At 42.0% G+C, this 18,845-nt stretch overlaps 1 protein-coding gene across 1 annotated transcript in view; it reads right to left on the reverse strand.

Annotated features, from left to right (window-relative positions):
- The window catches only part of PTPRZ1 (protein tyrosine phosphatase, receptor-type, Z polypeptide 1), a 148,955-nt gene that overhangs the window by 96,717 nt on the left and 33,393 nt on the right, over window positions 1-18,845 (reverse strand). The window contains exon 2 of the mRNA XM_009883671.1: window positions 10,660-10,725. Within this exon, the coding sequence (XP_009881973.1) occupies window positions 10,660-10,725 (66 nt within the window). The remainder of the gene's footprint in view (window positions 1-10,659; window positions 10,726-18,845) is intronic.

Here is an 18,845-nt window from a genome sequence, read left to right on the forward strand (position 1 = left end):
TCTTCACGAGAATGGATGACTTTGAATGTGGAAGAGTGGTTTCATACGCACCACAACTGTAGAAAAAAGGCAAAGGGAAGAATGGCTGTGAAATTCAAGGACAAGTCCAGGGGCACAGAGCCTTAAATTGGAACCATATAGAATCACAGAATGGTTTAGGTTGGAAGGGACCTTAAAGATCATCTAGTTCCAACCCCCCTACCATGGGCAGGGATACCTCCCACTAGACCAGGTTGCTCAAAGCCCCATCCAGCCTGGCCTTGAACACCTCCAGGGATGGGGCAGCCACAACTTCTCTGGGCAACCTGTTCCAGTGTCTCACCACCCTCACAGTGAAAAGTTTCTTCCTAATACCTATTCTAAATCTACCGTCTTCCAGTTTGAAGCCATCACCCCTCATCCTATCACTACGTGCCCTTGTAAAAAGTCCCTCCCCAGCTTTCTTGTAGGCCCCCTTCAGATACTGGAAAGCTGCTATAAGGTCTCCCTGGAGCCCTCTCTTCTCCAGGCTGAACAACCCCAACTCTCTCAGCCTGTCTTCACAGGAGAGGTGCTCCAGCCCTCTGATCATCTTTGTGGCCCTCCTCTGGACCCACTCCAACAGGTCCATGTCCTTCTTATGTTGAGGGCTCCAAAGCTGGATGCAATATTCCACGTGTGGTCTCACAAGAGCAGAGTAGATGGGCAGAATCATCTCCCTTGCCCTGCTGGCCATGCTGCTTTTGATGCAGCCCAGGATGCAGTTGGCCTTCTCTCCCACAAACACACATTGCCAGCTCATGTTGAGCTTTCTCATCAACCAACACCCCTGAGTCCTTCTCCTCAGGGCTGTTCTCAATCCATTCTCCGCTCATCCTGTATTTGTGCATGGGATTGCCCTGGCCCACGTGCAGGACATTGCACTTGACCTTGCTGAACTTCGTAAGGTTTGCACAGGCCCACCTCTCGAGCCTGTCCAGGTCCCTCTGGATGGCATCCCTTCCCTCCAGCCTGTTACGGCTCCACACAGCTTGGTGTCATCGGCAAACTTGCTGAGGGTGCACTCCATCCCAACATCCATGTCACCAACAAAGATGTTAAAGAGCACCGGTCCCAGTACCGACCCCTGAGGAACACCACTTGTCACTGCTCTCCACTTCAATGTGGACCTATTGATATACTTTCTTTGGGATGTAAGCAGCTTTTCAACGTGCCCCCTACTTCTTCAGGGTGCTGTGGAAAGCTTGCTACCCTGGTAGAGAAACAGGGCACAGACTTCTTTGGGAAAACTTCCTAGAATGGATCTCCCCATTACAAATAATAAGATGCATAACCATCCTGTATGATTCAGGTTTCTTAGAACTGTGCTAATGTGCCAGTCATGACACTGCGTAGAAGCCAACTGTTTATAAATAAACACCACGTAGCATCCCTCAGAAACTCCTGACAGAAAGTTATAAATATAAATATAAATATAAATATAAATATAAATATACATGTTTTCTGGCCCTCACTAATTTACCCTGTTTCTCATGAATTACTACCACTTAGAGCAAGCCCACAGACCGAAGAAGCTACTGCTGACACCTGCACAACCTCCTGGCCTTTGCAACAGTGAGCAGGTGGAAAGAACTGCAACAACCGTGCTAACGCTTCACAAGAGAGCACGGGGTCCAGCCACCAAGCTACAAACTGGGCTGGCTCTAACACGCAGCTGAAGATAAGTAGAAGTTTATTTTTACCTCTAAAATGAGAAGGTGACATTCTTTACACGTGGCAGGGGCAGACCTATGGAACTGGAAGTGCCACTTCTACAAGTTAATTTTAGAAAGGTCAGGATTTTTCAGTGGCTTAGATTATTTTTTCAGCAAATGCTGATTGGTCTAAAATAAAACTGCTGATGGGTTTCCCTCATTTCTCAATTTGAAAAGTTTTGGAAAAAATATTATCTTGGGGGCAAAAAGTCACATTATAACACTTGAAAATGAGATTCCAAAGGACAGCATGAAAACACAGTTCAAGTTTATTTACAGAAACTTGCAATAACTTAGCACTCAAAATTTAGAAATTGAAATCGCACGTGCTGCCCCTCCTATGCTCTGCTTAACTAAGTCAGGTGGACTTGCAAAATACCAAGCATGCATCCCTCACTGAGCTTGCGGTGCTTGTGGCTTCGGGGGCACCTGAGCCTACAGGAGAGCCTTCTGCTTCAGGAGGCTGCATTCCTCCCGTCCCCTCCTTCTCAGGACCCTTCCTCTTACCCTTCATCTTCCTTCTCTCTGCGCTCCCAGCCACGGAGACTTGTCTAACCGTGCCTTTCGGAGGACTGCTTTAACCCTTATTCACCCATGGAAATACTATCCAGAAGGGGTTGTTTTCTGTTGAATTAATGAGTTACAGCAAGGTTGTGAATGGCTTCGAAGTTGTGAGTACACTGCACAGAATTTGTAACTGTCCTTGTTCTAGTACATTAGCAAACTGTGCATACTGAGATGAATGGGATTTGAATACACTAGGAAAAAAAAACCAAACAAAACCGCTATAAAAACAGCAGAATAGCCTTTGAGTAAAAATGTTCATAAGAATGTCCTAAATAGGCTGTAGCAGGTGAGTAAAGCAAGGCCTTCTGTAAACATAAGCAATGGGATAATTATTCGCTGGGCTCTAAACTTCACAAATCCATAAATCGTATTGATACGGGGGTGATGATGATCTCAAAGTAATCACCTGAGTATTTTGTAAGCATGTAGTCCTCAAGAACATATCCTTCCCACTGCAGCACAGATTGAATGTACTTGTAAATGAGAAATCACTCAGTAGTATCTACATGAGGATACTTTTATGACCATTTTGAAGGGCAGAGGCTTAACCAGAGGCTGTAGTCTACTGTGAGATATCCACAATCTGCTTCTTCCGTTTTACTTGCTGTATTCCCAAAGACAGCATTCCTAAGAAAGCTTTTAATTTCCAAACGCATTTACTTAATGGGTAGTCTCTACATCTTTCTGACTCCTGGCCAGACCTTATCAAAACAGCAGTGCCACACTATGCAAATACCTCACGTTTTGATTTCTACGCTTCTGAAACCAATCCTCCTGTGATCTAGTTGATGCTCAGAATGAGATGCTGTGCAGTTTCTGAAAACGACCCAGCTGTTTCCTTTGCTTATACAATTTAAGGAGTGAAACGAGGGATGGAACAGGTCTTATCAGAGCTCTTTATCAGGAAACTCTGGCAAACAGATCACTTAAATCTTTCTTGGCAGAAAAATGCTCTAATTTTATCCATGAGGAGCCAAATACAAATACCAACACATGGTTCTTCCTACCTGTCCTACAAGCATCTGACTTTGAAAGATCTTTGAATATGGGGTCAAATCCTCTTACCTCCCCTCCAAAAAAAACCCCCTTGTAACAGTTTTGCATGCAGGTTATCCAGCAAATATCGACTGAATCAAAGTTAAACAAATTGCACTTTGCTGCTAGTAGCCTTCTACTGCTCAAAGATCAGCTCTCTTGATCAAAAAGAAAGGATGTTTGAAACATTCTTCCAAATCATATCGCTTCATATGAATTCAAACGTCTGATCGCAAAAATACTGAATAGATATCGTGTGTTGAATAACACGCTTTGTGTTGTTGATTCAGTACACTGAGATATCTTAAAAGGGATTTCTCTAGGGCCAGCAATGCCAGCATGTAGCTTCCCGCTTGAGGACACCTTGTCTCTTTAATGTGAACAGATGCATAACACTGTAATTTCTGTTGCTGAATCATCAGCCTTCCCAAAACCATAATAATGTCATCGGCTTTTTAATTAATGAGCCTGTGAATTTGATGAAAAAACACTGGAACCATGAGTGACTGGGTGATCTGGGGGATGTAAATACATGTAATGAGCTATCACGCAAGAAAAGGTATGACAGCCCCTGAAGCATAAGGTCTACTAAAAAAGAAAAGACCCTCTGCAGAGCTATTTTTATATGAGTTAATAAAAGAATGCAGGTTATTTTGATTTCTTATGCTGCATCCTTTAGAGAAGGAACCCACAGGGCCCAAGAGTATAGGCTTTTCTTTATTACCCACAACAGATACAGCACATCAGTCATGATTATACTTGGTGAATATAAAACACTAAGTGATTTATTTCACAGGAGGCGATAAAAAGACCAGATCTTCTCACAAAGTTATGCTGATACTGCCATGGTAGTTAGCTAGCAAGAAAAAATGTGAACTTAATTTGGTATGCATCATCTCCCCAGAACACGGTTTTATCCATTGAGTGAAGGCAGGAGGTTTCATCAGCTTTTGGCCAGGGCTCTCTAGGACACATTTCAGCTTGGTCTGGCAGAACTGGCTATTAAATCAGTCAGTCCGGCAAGCAGCTCCTGGATCCCACCTCCCTCAGGCTCCTGCTGGTGCCTCCTGCTCTCCCACACAGCCCGATTCCCAGGATTTGGCTCACGAAATGGTTCCTCCATCATACTCCACCCTGGCCTGCAGGGGATACATCCCAGACCCCATGCCTGTACTCTCTAGCTCCTTTTGCCCTGCTCCTGGACCTGTCTCATAAGGAGCATGCACAAGTGCCCACACTCACACAAGCACTCTTCAGCACAGCTTCTTCTCCACTGCAGCTGCAGGGCAGAAAGCAACACCTGTATGCCTCCTCCATCCTCCCAGCAGATGGCTGCTAAATAGGGAGACAGGGTGAGGATGAGGGGAGAGCCTGAAACTTTCCAGTTTACCGGGGTCAAATTGTGGGGTAATAGAAGCAGGAGAGACGTTTCACAAAATGAGAAGAATTAGCCACCGATGTCAAACTCTTTTTCTTGAGTCACAGATGAGACACTGAACATCCTTGCTCACTTTTTAGGCTGAGCAAAAAGCGAAATACTCCTGTAAATTATTGTGGATATAAGCAACAACCTACTTTCCCAGAAACTTTATGATTAGTGACCTTGCAGTAGAATCTCCTCAGTACTCAAAGACGATAGAATAACACTTGAAATTAAAACATTAGATCTTGTTTGGGCAAGAAAGAGAATGATATTTTCTCAGTACCACTGAAAATAAGGCCATTTTCGTTTCTGAGCCAAACTACAGGCATCAACATTTGAAGCCATCAGTGCAAATTTCCAGGACTTGGTGTGGCAAAAACAGCCTTTCAGCTGAACTAAGGGTTTGTCTGTGTAGTGATAGTAACGGGAAATGATAAACTAGGGGGATATGTCCAGGGAGTGATGAATCAGACATAGAATGATAACAATTTTAAGCTTAACAAGATTAGTTCAATATTCAACATGGGAGCAAAACCAACAAACCATTACGTTTAGCCGTTGTTACTGTGGAATGTATTGGTGCAAGGGCCAGAAGAGCATCATCAACGTACTGTCAAGTTTTACTACTGAGATACACCAGGTATTAAAAATTATCTGAAACGCTCATTAATTATCCTGATAGACAACAAGTTGTGCATGAGTCAGCAGTGCGCCCTTGCAGCCAGGAAGACCAAGAAAGTACAGGGCTACATCAGCAAGAGTGCAGCCAGCAGGACAAGGGAAGCGACTATCTCCCTCTGCTGCATGTGAGTGAGGTGACATCAAGAATGTGGAGTCCAGTTTCGACTTCCTCCCCAACCCAGTATGAGAGGGGCATTAACCAACTAAGGGCCACTGAGATGATGAGGGGGCTGGAGGACTTCACGTACAAGGAGAGGCTGAGCTACCTGAGTTTGCTGAGGCTGGAGAAGAGAGGAGAACCTAGCTGAAGTCTACTGCTACGTAAAGGCAATCTACAGAGCAGTGCACAGGGAAAGGGCAGGAGGCAATGGCTGCAAGTTGGAATAAGAGAAATTGCAGTTGGGTAAATGAAAAAAATTCTTCAAAATGACGGTGGAACACACTGCCCGGGCTGCAGCATCTCCCTCCTTGGAGATTTTCAAAACTCTGCTGGACAAGGTCTCAACAACCTGCTTCAGCCTTGAAGATTGTTCTGCTTTGAGTAGTGGGTTGGCCCAGGCAATCTCCAAGGGCCCCTTCAAACCTAAATTAGTCTGTGATTCTGTGATTCATGAATCTTCCCCCCAGGGAAAAGGGAAATATGATTCACATTCTGCTCGCAAACAAAAAAAATTGGTCTTTGAATACCCAGAGACCCAAGAGTTTATTCTAAAATCACCCTTGCTCAGGATCAGAGTTGCCAGTATTTGTAAGGCAACTGCATATCAGTGTATCACATCATGAATGGCAGCACAAACTGAACTTCATTGCCCTGACTGATGAGACAAAGAACACTGAACTGGCTGTGCTATTCATTTACACAGTAAATTCAAATTTTAAAAAACCTCAGCTTTTGTAATTCCTGGAAGGCTGTTTAGAAATTCTGCTAGCAGAATGCAGGTCTGTTTTTTCCCCCTAAACCACGTAACTTGTTTGTTGTGAACAAGAACCCAAATCCCAAGAGTAAAAACCCAATAGAAAGAAATTTCAGTGGAAAAAAAAATATCTTTTTGTGGTGTCATTTGATAATTCTACACGTGAACATTCAGACTTGGAGTTTTCACAGAGTACTATCAACCAGCCATGTTAAAAAAAAAACACCAGAAAACAGCATTGTATCATTCCTTCTGCCAAAAGCAATGTAGATAAACAAAGCATCAATAAAAATTAATCTTTCACCTGTATGATAGAGCAATAATTGAAGCTCATATTGCTTGCACTATCATTTGAAATAACATGAGATTGCCTAACCTTAGTGGTGCAGCTAAATAATGTCTAAATGAGCTTTGGTCATCAGTTAGTATGTGACTCATTTGAGGACATGAACTTTCTCAGTAGACTTGTTTTTTCTACAACAAAAATGGTTGGAATCACTTTTGGTATATGACATCGTTTGAAAATATTCATGTAGTTACAAAATTTTTATTTTTGTCAATGTTTTAATGAAAAAAACAATGAAGCGTTGCTAAAATAAAGTCATTTTACTAACTAATTAGCTTCAAAAAACCCTTATTCCTGAAAAAAATTGGATGCATCTGTAATGTGCACTTGCACTTTTCACTTCTTTAACACTGTATTTGTTTATGCAAATATATGCAAAGTCAGGACACAAAAAACCTAAAAATTCATGCTTGCGCATGCAGGATTTGTCTATGGCTTAAAGCAGAGCCCTTAGAAGTACTGCAAAATGTTTTCAGTAACATTTATGCCTTCATTAGACATTTACCCGAGAGTCAAAATCTAATGATGAGTCACATAAACTACAGTACGTGAAATTGCTTTATTATGAAACTTCACCTTCAGAAATTGCATGATTTCAGCAGGCAACACTCAAGTTATTTCTCTGGTTCCATTTTACTTTCATGTCACAGCACCACCCCAGTAAAGGAGTGTATTGACCTGCTGTGGTTAATGTATCCGAAATTTCTTATTCGACATAGAGAATTACATCTGCTCAAACTCAGATGAGTTTACCAAGCCAGTTAGATTTTCCTTAGCTATGGTGGATTAAACTTCATGCTTGCAGGATCCCAAGGCCCATTCATAACACTCCACTGGTACACAGAGGCTAATTTTTCAGGACTTTCAGTCAGCGGGTTGTAAGACAGAAGAATATAACTGGTATCTGAGTAAGGGAGGAACTGACAAAGCATAGGTCATCTATTCAGAAATGTGCATGTTGGTCTACGCCTCAAAACTGTAAGTCTGAGCCGGGTATAGTAGTTATACGTACAGTACTTGATAGCACGTGCCTCAGGGAGAAAATGATGAGATTTAAATAAATAAATACATTATTATAAATAAATGAGATCAAAATCAATATGCCTCAGCCTCTAGACTTCTGTGCTTCCAATGCACAATTTTAAAATTTGTAATTGTTCTTCAAATTCAGGAAGACTGTGGTTTGTTTTAAGTGAAAGCTGAATTCATGTATTCATTCCCTTCATGCCGTGAAGCACTTACCTGGTATTTCAGGAAAGCACCATGTACCATACCGCTCGCAATACAGTTGGCAGCCCCAGACACAGAGTACCTGGTAGACATACAGCCCCCCGAAAAAAAAAGCTTTGAAAATCCATGTCGGACCACGGCTGGAGGTGGCTGCGTTATGAGCGTGGGGCCACACTGAGCACGCGTGGCAGAGAGCTTGGGGGTTGGCAGGAGCAGGGGCAGGAGGCTGCAGGGCTGGAGGTTGCAGGGGAGGATGCTGTAGGGTAGGATGCTGTAGGGCAGGGGGCTGCAGAGTCGGGGGCTGTAGGGCAGGAAATTGCAGGGCAAGGGGCTGTAGGGTAGGATGCTGTAGGGCAGGGGGCTGCAGAGTCGGGGGCTGTAGGGCAGGAAATTGCAGGGCAAGGGGCTGTAGGGTAGGATGCTGTAGGGCAGGGGGCTGCAGAGTCGGGGGCTGTAGGGCAGGAAATTGCAGGGCAAGGGGCTGTAGGGTAGGATGCTGTAGGGCAGGGGGCTGCAGAGTCGGGGGCTGTAGGGCAGGAAATTGCAGGGCAAGGGGCTGTAGGGTAGGATGCTGTAGGGCAGGGGGCTGCAGAGTCGGGGGCTGTAGGGCAGGAAATTGCAGGGCAAGGGGCTGTAGGGTAGGATGCTGTAGGGCAGGGGGCTGCAGAGTCGGGGGCTGTAGGGCAGGAAATTGCAGGGCAAGGGGCTGTAGGGTAGGATGCTGTAGGGCAGGGGGCTGCAGAGTCGGGGGCTGTAGGGCAGGAAATTGCAGGGCAAGGGGCTGTAGGGTAGGATGCTGTAGGGCAGGGGGCTGCAGAGTCGGGGGCTGTAGGGCAGGAAATTGCAGGGCAAGGGGCTGTAGGGTAGGATGCTGTAGGGCAGGGGGCTGCAGAGTCGGGGGCTGTAGGGCAGGAAATTGCAGGGCAAGGGGCTGTAGGGTAGGATGCTGTAGGGCAGGGGGCTGCAGAGTCGGGGGCTGTAGGGCAGGAAATTGCAGGGCAAGGGGCTGTAGGGTAGGATGCTGTAGGGCAGGGGGCTGCAGAGTCGGGGGCTGTAGGGCAGGAAATTGCAGGGCAAGGGGCTGTAGGGTAGGATGCTGTAGGGCAGGGGGCTGCAGAGTCGGGGGCTGTAGGGCAGGAAATTGCAGGGCAAGGGGCTGTAGGGCAGGGGGCTGCAGGGCAGGGGGCTTCAGGGGCAGGATGCTGTAGGGGCAGGAGACTGCAGGGAAGGAGGCTGCAGGGACAAGAGGCTGCCGGTGAGGGTGTGCAGGGCTGAACAGGGCTCCTCTCGCATTCGGCCACCCCATGCACCACACGCACCTGACCATACAGGTCTGAACAGGGAGAAAGGCTTTGCCAACCGCAGTCCCTAGGGCAAGGCACCTGAAGTGCCTTGATGACTACACAGAGATATCTCACATGTTAAACGAGAGAACCAGCAGGTCTGAATCCTCTAGCTTGCGGAGTCTGCGCCATTTTGCCATCCAAAACATCCAGTAAACATGACCTGCGGCTGCTGCAGCAGCTGCACAGCTCTATGGGTGCTCCATGCAGGCTCGGGATGAGCTCTACCCTCCGGTATCCTATGCAAAACCCATTCACTATTCTTTAAGCTCATAAATTGCCCTCTGGTCACCTGTAATCCTGGAGGCTTATCCCTGCGCTCCCCTAACTGCAATATTTAAAAATGGATGGGCTTTGAACGTGAAATATTGTGTTGATTGATCTTAGGCTTGGATTTTGCAGTACAATGTGTGTAAGTGGGAGTTTTCATTATAAATCTCATTTTGAAGGGTTTACGACTAGCCCGCTTCAATTCTCTCTAGGCTCAAAACTTGCTAGATATGTTTTACCCTGAAAGATAAAAAATGTCTCAAAAGAGAGAGAGAGAGAGAGTGAGAAAAAGACAAAGAATGGTGTAACTTTCTTTAACTACAGGAACATATTTTAAATCAAATATATGAAACACTGAAATCTGACGGTCCTTATTTCTTTTCATAAATTGGTGGTTTTTGAAACAGTAACTTAAATCATTAGAAATGTAAGAGTCTATGCACATCCTCAGGAAGTCACTTCTTACATTCTGGGTAAAATAAACCATTTAGGACAAACTTACTTTTTCAGTATCACTGAAAGAGGCTTGGCTTTTACAAAAGAATCTAGGAGGCAAATTGTGAATTTCCCATAGTTCTTTTGTGATGAGGCAAAGGTGCAGAATTTAAGGGTACACCCTTCTTACTTATGCAAATGAGAGAGCCCAAATGACTGATTTTTCAGCAGAATCAGGGCAGGAGCCTGAAAGGATGCTCAGAAGCAAAGTGCAGGAGTTCATATGCAGTATATGGATATGTTCTTACCCACATAAGGTGCTGTGCCTTGTTTCAGCCTTTCTGTCTTCTTTCCAAACTTGCCAGAACAGTCACATTCAGATGTTAAAAGAGCACGTAAAAATTTATTGGCCCAGCCTTCATCAGGTAAGTCCTATCTCAGGTTTAAGGTTTTAAGGGCGAGAACTTTCTCTTTGCAAAAGTAACAGATGTAAGAAATTAAAATAGTTTCTCCTGTTGCAACATTCCTGCAATCATTCAGACTTCATTTCCTACATTTTTACTTTAGCAATTGTCTAGGCATATAGGAAGTGGTATAGAGACATAACAGGCTCTTGAAGTTACAACAATGAACATGAAAATATCAAAGCAAAATAAATTCTTCAATAGACATTTTTGCTTACCTGTATATGACCAATCAATCTCTTCAATCAGTTTCCGCTGTTGCCTATAGTATCCATACGCCAAATCTGCAAAATAGCAATGAATTTACAATATAAAACCCAGAAGCCTAACAGGCACATGAAGCGTAGATGACACACCCCCCTCCAACAAGATAACCACTGATTTAATTACTGATGAATTATTTACTTTCTCCTTATCCTGGACCTTGAATGGTAAGTATTGGTTAAACAGAATACAAATACCATCAACACTGTAGCATATAAAGGACACAAACAAAGCACAGAAGTGCTTTTCAGTTTATCTGAATGCAATTTGTTACTCAATTTTTAACTCTTAGCTTAAGACTTGACATATGTATACTGGTAGGACTAACGGTTTATTCCCCCCAAACTTCACTCCACCCAGTTTTCTTTCTAAATGTTCATATTATGTCTATTTCCTTTATGTTCCACCCAGGTTTTTTTTGTCTTCTTTCTGTCTCTTTCTTTCATTTCTTTCCTTCTTTCCTTTTTCTCTTCCTTTCTTTCCTTCCTTCCTTTTTCTCTTTCTTTCTTTCTCTTTCTTTTTTTCTTTCATTTTTCATCACAACCACGCTTTCTCTTTTAAGATTAATACAACTCCTCCTTGAAGAAACCATCCTCTCTGATGTCCTTTAGAAAGAACCAATCTAGATTACCTAGAAGTCAATGGAAGTTAAACTTTTGCCTCAGTGTGGTCAGGACTTTCAATATTTTCTCTAACTTTGTCCTAGGGATACCATTTAAAGATAGAGAACAAAATATTCTAAAATGGCATTTCACTGTGTACTATCATCAGCAATGTTATAGCTGAAGTATGTGAAGTTATTTGTATCTCCATAAACTTTATGGAGGGAGAAAGCTAGCTATTACATACTTTTTAACGACCTTATATTTCTCTAGAGAGAAATATCTAACTGTATATATACTCACTGATTTATTCTGACTATGGAATAACCTTCACCGTTATCCTTTTTATGCCGGTGCAACTCTAGCAACACTACTGATGTGTGCAAAGAGATGACTATGCCCCCTAATACTTATTAATATATGTAAATGGCAGATATAGGTTTTTTGAGACTGTCATTTCGAGAGTCATAATGTTAACTAGCTTCATTAAATACTGTTCCAGAGAACCACAATATAATCTATTTAAGAAATAATTGCATATGAGCACGTTGAGCATGCATATGGATTGCTTCCTTGAGAAATTGCCATAGAATTCTGCTTACATTCTGCAATAAATAGAATTTAATGAAAGTTTCATAGCATCCATTTCTTTTTCTTTAATGCAGAAAAGTATGTAGCGCTGGTTATGGGATGTTAAATCGTAATTACTATTTGCAAGGTTAGAAATGTTCTGTGCCTTACAATGACTTTCTGCTACCTACCTGAAGTCCATAAGTTTTAATAACTTCATCAGGACTTCTGCCTCCTCCATGAAATTGCAATTACTCTAAAATGTTTTTCTCTTCCCTTTCTCCCTCCTCACAAAAAAGAACCAACCCTCTTGCAACACTTTGCAACATTCACTCACGACTAAAACTTTTACAAAAAGATCAAACCTTATATGTAAGTAATGGGCCCTGAAAAGGGATTTACATGCACCATCATTGTCTTTGGACCACATTTTAAAGTCAATGTGCATTGTGCCTGCTTCTTTAATTAATTATGTAAAAGAAAGCTGTTTAAGTTCTGATTCACAGGTGTTAGTTGCTGTCTCCAGTTTCCTCCTTTATCCATTGTCCTCGTAATTGTTACTTCAAACAATTAGTTGAGCATTCATATGCTAACTAAGCAGGCTTTGGGCGTGAGAGCGTCCCACCACTTTTTAAATTCCACATGGAGGTCTGATGGACAAGGAGTGATAGCTTCAATGAACAAGAAAAAAAGGGGCAAGGTTCACTTTTTTGGTGCATTACACACTTATAGACCCAGTAAATCTTACGGAAAGTCTTTATAAATGCCAGGAGACGTTTGGAGTTCATACACCTTCTTTCCTCTGCTATTCACCTATTGTGCTCCCACAGCCCCTTCACAGCACACTCACAGCCGTGCGCCTTCCTCACATCTGCAGGGATTCTCCGTGGTTTTGGTCTTGCCTCTTTCCACTACAAATATGTGGCAATACTGGGGAAGGAAAGCAAATTTCATCTGCAGAAGGAAGCAACTGAGGAATCATAGCTAGCACGGGTGTCAGAGAAAAGCTGTGTGTGAGCGTATGAGGACAAGTGAGTGCCGCAATTCTTCCCTCGAGTGACTTGTGTAAACTGCCCCGGCGAAACGCAACCACACATCCCATAAAGCGCTGCTGTGTAAACTGTCAGTGTTGACCAGCTAACAGTGTAGAGACCAGCTGGAAGGAAATAATTTTATTTTAATTTTTATTTATTGAGCTAACAAATTGACATCCCTTTTGCCCATGGTATATGACAGCAGGTACTTATGTTTAAATAGTGCATTTAAATTCCTTACATTTAATTTAAATGAACATAGTAATAATGAGAACATCTTTACAAAAGAGAAGGCAAAACCAATGTCAAATTTGTGGTTTTATATGTAAATCTACGATACCAACACTTGGGCATGATCAACTTGACAGCCAGCATGACTCCGGTGACACTGAGCGACATCTCCAGCCAGTGCCCAAAATAGTTTGCATTTTACTGGTTGAGGTGCTGCTTTATGAAGCAAAAAATCCTTAATGTTCTCTTCTGCTTCCAGGAAGCTGTTGAACATGCTTCCACAGATTGTTGATTTATTCATAGAACAAGGCAGCTCAGCTGCAGGATCGTGTTTTAAACAGTTTTATGGTTATCTTTCTGTGCCTGTCAAGGAGACATGCAAGATATCAATAAATGCTTTTTGTTCCCTTTTCCTACCCTCCTTCAAAGCCAAAGTTTTCTGTCTGAGGCTGTGAGACTTGTTTCTTTTTATATTCTGGCCAAACAGTGCACAGCCCAGTGCCCAAGACTGATGAAGTTGGGAATAATGGAGGCAAATGCTCTCCCCTCTGCTGAGGAGGGGCAGCGGGACCCACTGATTTATGGCTGACCTTCTCTCATGTTCAGTCATTGGGGCAAACAGAGAAGATGGGTTTCTGGTTAAAGCACAGTGCTGGGAGCAATAAGATCTTGTAGGTATTTTTTCCTGTTTAAAAAGTGTAAATAACCATTTTTATTTTCCTCGTGAAAGGAGTCTGATATTCCTTTGGCACTTACTGGCCTCGGTTGAGTTGCTTTTGATTTACCACTGTGAATGAAACACTCAGATCTCCAATGTGTATTTAGTCATATTTAAAGGTAAAAATTAATAGCTTTAAAGATTAAAAGAAAGAAATGCCTTTGAGAGAGGCCCTCTCTATTTGGTACCCTGTGCCAGGCTAATGAGTCAGAGAAACAGAAATGAGACCTTAAACCTCTGAATTCTGTCAGAGAAAATCCTCTGAGAGATGCTGAGGCAACAAGCTCCAAGTATCCACCAGAGCCCCCTCTCCTATGCCTTAATAAAAAGGGTATTCTGAGGACAGTGCCTGAGACACACAGTATGTTTGGGGATGCTGCACTCAACATGCTGCTGTGCTGTGCAGGACACAGACTCAGACGTAATCTGGCTGCTGTAATTTTACCGTCCTTTTATGCCTGTCCTTTTTTTTTTTTTTTTTGCCACAGCAGTGTCAAGAGATTACAGCTGCTAGAGTCAAGAGGACAAAAGGACAACCTTCTTATGTTTTTACCTCCACTCAGCCTGAACTTGTGAGCCGCATCCTGCAGCGGAACCAGCATTTACGGGATTCTGACATCAGAATGACTTATTTATGGGAACTGGGACATATTTAGGTAGCGTCTGCATTTGTGAGAATTTCTACAAACGGAGCACTGATGGTCTGTGTGTACAGCAGAGGCTGGCACTCTTAACTACGCGTTCAGATTGCCAACATGGTTTGGTCCTGGTAAGTCACGTCTCGCTCAACATTTTCCTCCTGTCCCAAAATCTAATTTGGGAGCAAAGAGGATAGACTAAAGTCATACACTTTCATCTAGTAGAAGTGGACAATGGCAATGTATTACAGTCATGGAGATAAAGGCTGTGCTGGTATTAAAACTGACGGGAATTTCAATTTACATGGGTGGGACTCGACCTGTGGTTCTTAGGCCAAGGAAGAGCACAGGAGGAACTCTTGGGATGCCAGCAAGGATGTGAGCAATCACTGAAAATATGTGACGATTTCCTCTTTGAGAAATACAAAAGTTCTCATTTTAAACAAATTGTGTCTCATGAGGTCTCTGCTACGTATGCTGACACCGCAGAAACTGGAAGCTGTGAAAACCAGAAGCTTACACAGGTTTGGAAAAGATTTGAAAAACCCGTGAAGGAGAAATCCACAAACACCTCTTAACCACAGTGACACTGCTTTTGGCTCACTAAGTCTGCTGATGAAATTGGGAAGATTATACTGGGAAATTCTCATTGCATATTTGCCTATTTTAATGCACTTACTAAGGCATTTGCTACTGGTTATTGTCAGAGACAGGTTACCAGACAAGCGGTTTGAACTAGCAAAGTGGTTTTAAAATTTTTGTTCGAACACATGTTGTACTTGCCCAGACACTCAACAAACTGTTTAGAAGAACAACAGATTATTTACCCAGGTTCAGATTTTCCACCACACAAACTGACCCAACTCCACCGAAGCCTACCGAGATGCACCAGTTTGTGCCTAAAAGTGAATGTCTTGGATGATGCTCACCCAAGTAGAGTGAGGTAGCTCAGTTTTTATGCCCTACTTGATCTACTATCTCTACTCTTCATCAGCATTTTTATACACTGTGAAACATTCTGAAAGTCATATTTTTAGATTAAGACACAAATCTCTTTACTGGAGAAGAATTAGGGCTTGTGGGAAAAAACGACATGGTAAAATAAGAACAATGGTTATACAGGGTAGCTGAAAGAAAAACTGCACGTGGCTGGTGGGACACCGGACAAAGTTACTGCAAAGAAGTCAAAGAGAGGAAGACAAACTGCAAAACCGGCATAATAATATTTTTTTTTTAAAAGAAGCTACATGTGATTAGCAAAATAGATGCTCAATGCTTTTCACGTATAAAAGAATACAACTAAACAGATCAGAAAGACTTTTGTAATGTAGGTTCTACTTCCAAAAATAAACACAGAATCTTAAACACAGCTAAAAACTGTGAAATATCACCTCTGATGATAAATAGAGAGGTTCAATTGTCATTTCCTTATTTATCACCTTCCATTGACAGGAAGGTCACAGGACCCTCTTCTAATACCTTTCATCCATCTTACGAAGGTGTAGCTTCATTGCCTCAACTGAAATAATTCTTGATTTATACTGACAGAGGAAATGAAAAGATTCAGAGCACAATCTGCTAACAGTCTTGATGTTCTAACTGACAGGAGCTATCTATAAATCCCTTTGAGAAAATAATCTACATTTACCTGAGTAAGGTCTCTCTCTTATGGATTTGTTTAATTTTGTAATGGCACCTGTAAAATCCTTAAAACCACCAAAGTGCTCTAATAGCTCCCCTCTACAATTCCATATATCCTTTCTCCCTGAAAGTGGAAGTGTCTAAATCCTTTGTCAAGATGGGTCTGAGAATTCTCACAGCCTTAGAGAAATTTTAAAATCTTTTTTTACCCACAGTTCCTTCTATGTAGGCTTATTTTAGGCATCAGTATGTGTTCGGGTATCTATAAAGAGAGTCAGATCCCTTTGTTATGCTGGTGTGTAGGCTGCTCATTCCAATACAGATTGAAAAAGTGAGACTTTCCCTGCACTAACTATAAAGCCAAAACAAAACACCTCTTACAATTTGAAAATTGCTGTGTGTATTTACTGACGCAAATTGTGTTTTTAAATCTAAAAAAAAAAAAAAGAATAAAAAGATTGATTGGTTTCATTTAAAAGCAGTTACCATTAAGCACCAGAGTATTAATAGCCATTGTGCTTACTTAACCTGTCACCACTTTACAGTGAATAGTGCCATGAATTAAAAGGATAATCCCTATGGTATCAGCTAATCACAATTTTCCAGTGCATTTGAATATGCAAAAGCAACAAGGACTCCAGTTTGACCAATTTACGTTCTACCCCATTGGAATTTTACATGCCTGTGGCTTACAGAGCCTCTGAAATTGCGAAGCAGCCAGTGGAGAGTGGGGCTGTCTCAGGATACTGCAGGGTGGGATCCAATCTGCTTAAGTTACCTGCTCCCACCTTCACTCTGACTACAGGCAAAGTAGTAGGAAATGTCAGATGTCTCCTTCCATTTGTGAGCTTGTGCACCAAGACATCCTCTGAAGATGGAGCAAAATGGTCTGATAGACCTACGCAGCCATTAACAGTTAGTTGAAGCATTGGCTATAGTAAGTTTTAAGGCTTCTCTGGTAATCGATGTAGCGTTTAAACATCTGCTCACTGAAATCAAGATGCCAGTACAGGTTCTAGGTGAGAGAGTGGTGCTTATCATTCCAGAATGGGTATTTCTGAACATGTACAGGTCAGTGAAATTAAGCACCCGAGAAGCTCTTGGGCTAAACACAAGGATATCACAATAACTTAAGAACCTACAGAAATAGGTAACCCAGAAGAGCTAGATGACTGGCCTGCTGCTGACGCACCTAAAAAGGTGTCCAAAGCCAACACCAAAAGGGACTTAATGGACTGTAATCTCCCCAAAGGTATTACACTATTGTCCCACATATGAAGTGAGGGAAACTGGTGCTTATGATAGAAATTGGAACTGTTATTGAAAAAACAGCAGGTATCAAGCAGTGATTCCTAGGACACACTTTTATATAACTGCTGCTACCCAGATACCTTTCCTCCCACCCAGACAGTCTTCTAACGCAACACACATTGGTTGTTAAAAGTTGGACTAGACGATCCTTGAAGTCCCTTCCAACCTGGTATTCTGTGACTCTATGATTCTATGTAAATTCATGGAATCATAGAAATAAAATGTAAATCCAGACCAGTCACAAACAAAAAAAAAATTCAATCAAGTTAGTGAAACTATAGCCATTTGGTCTCAAAATGAATGTACTTCTCTGTTAGCAGTACCAGAGAAGTAGAAAAGAGATAAGAGTTCAACAGAACTGGGCTTTGTTTAAACGTGAATAGTAACTGTAACTTAATTTCGTTTGCATGATCCTCTTCAACATTCTGGATATTCCACAGACAAACACTTACGATTCTGATTTCTAGCAAAACTGGCATGCCAAGAACTGTAATAAATATGATTAGGAATGAAGAATATGTGCTTCACCTCTTATATTTAGCACCTACGTGTAAAAACATTTTCAATCTCCTTTCCAACAAATACAAAACATTGTGATAGACATTTCAGAAGTGCAGTGAAAATAAAGCAAATTTAACTCCTATACCCAAAAATCTCAGAGTCCACATTTTCTACAAAAGAAAGGTTTCTCAAAATCTTTACTATGTTTCTCCAATGCCTCTCTGCCTGTTAATATTAACATCTTCAGACCTCTACAGCTTTGGATATATTTAACTAAAACTTTTGAGAGTAGACCTTATGCAACTCATCTCAAAGGAACATTTACTGAAATAAATGTTTTTTAGCACAGCAGGGGCTGTGAAGTCAAGCTGTTAGAAACTTTCTCTTTTGTGAACTATTTCAATAGTTAAAATCATCTTGTGGACCCTAATGAACAGCCTTAGACTGAATCCTATGAAGGTGTTGGTGGGGGGGAATATTGAGAGAAATATGTCCTGTAAAGGAGGAAGTCTTTAATTATTAAATATTTTCCTTTCCCATTTATTTGATGTTGAAATTACAAATTCTACTCAACCATTATCCCTCCGGTCATGTTCCACTAAGTTTTCTGAAAGGTGGCTCTTTAGACAGCAATATCTTCTTTTGCTTCAGGGAAGTATCACTTGATGTGTCTTGGAGAAATTCTTTTTTCAATAACAAAGGAGAAGAGAGAGGTTGCCCTGGATGATTTTTGTATAAGTGTTCATATAAATTCAGGGATTATGCCACCTATCTTTATAAAACCATACCAAGAACATTCTACTCCCTTGAGGAAGTTCTACACTCACAACATCAAGACTGAAAAGTTCTAAAGCTTTTCATGGACACCCGATATCAAATGCACATCTATGAAAA

The sequence above is a fragment of the Charadrius vociferus genome, unplaced genomic scaffold (assembly GCF_000708025.1).
Source record: "Charadrius vociferus isolate BGI_N301 unplaced genomic scaffold, ASM70802v2 scaffold43, whole genome shotgun sequence".
Classification (NCBI taxonomy): Eukaryota; Metazoa; Chordata; class Aves; order Charadriiformes; family Charadriidae; genus Charadrius; species Charadrius vociferus.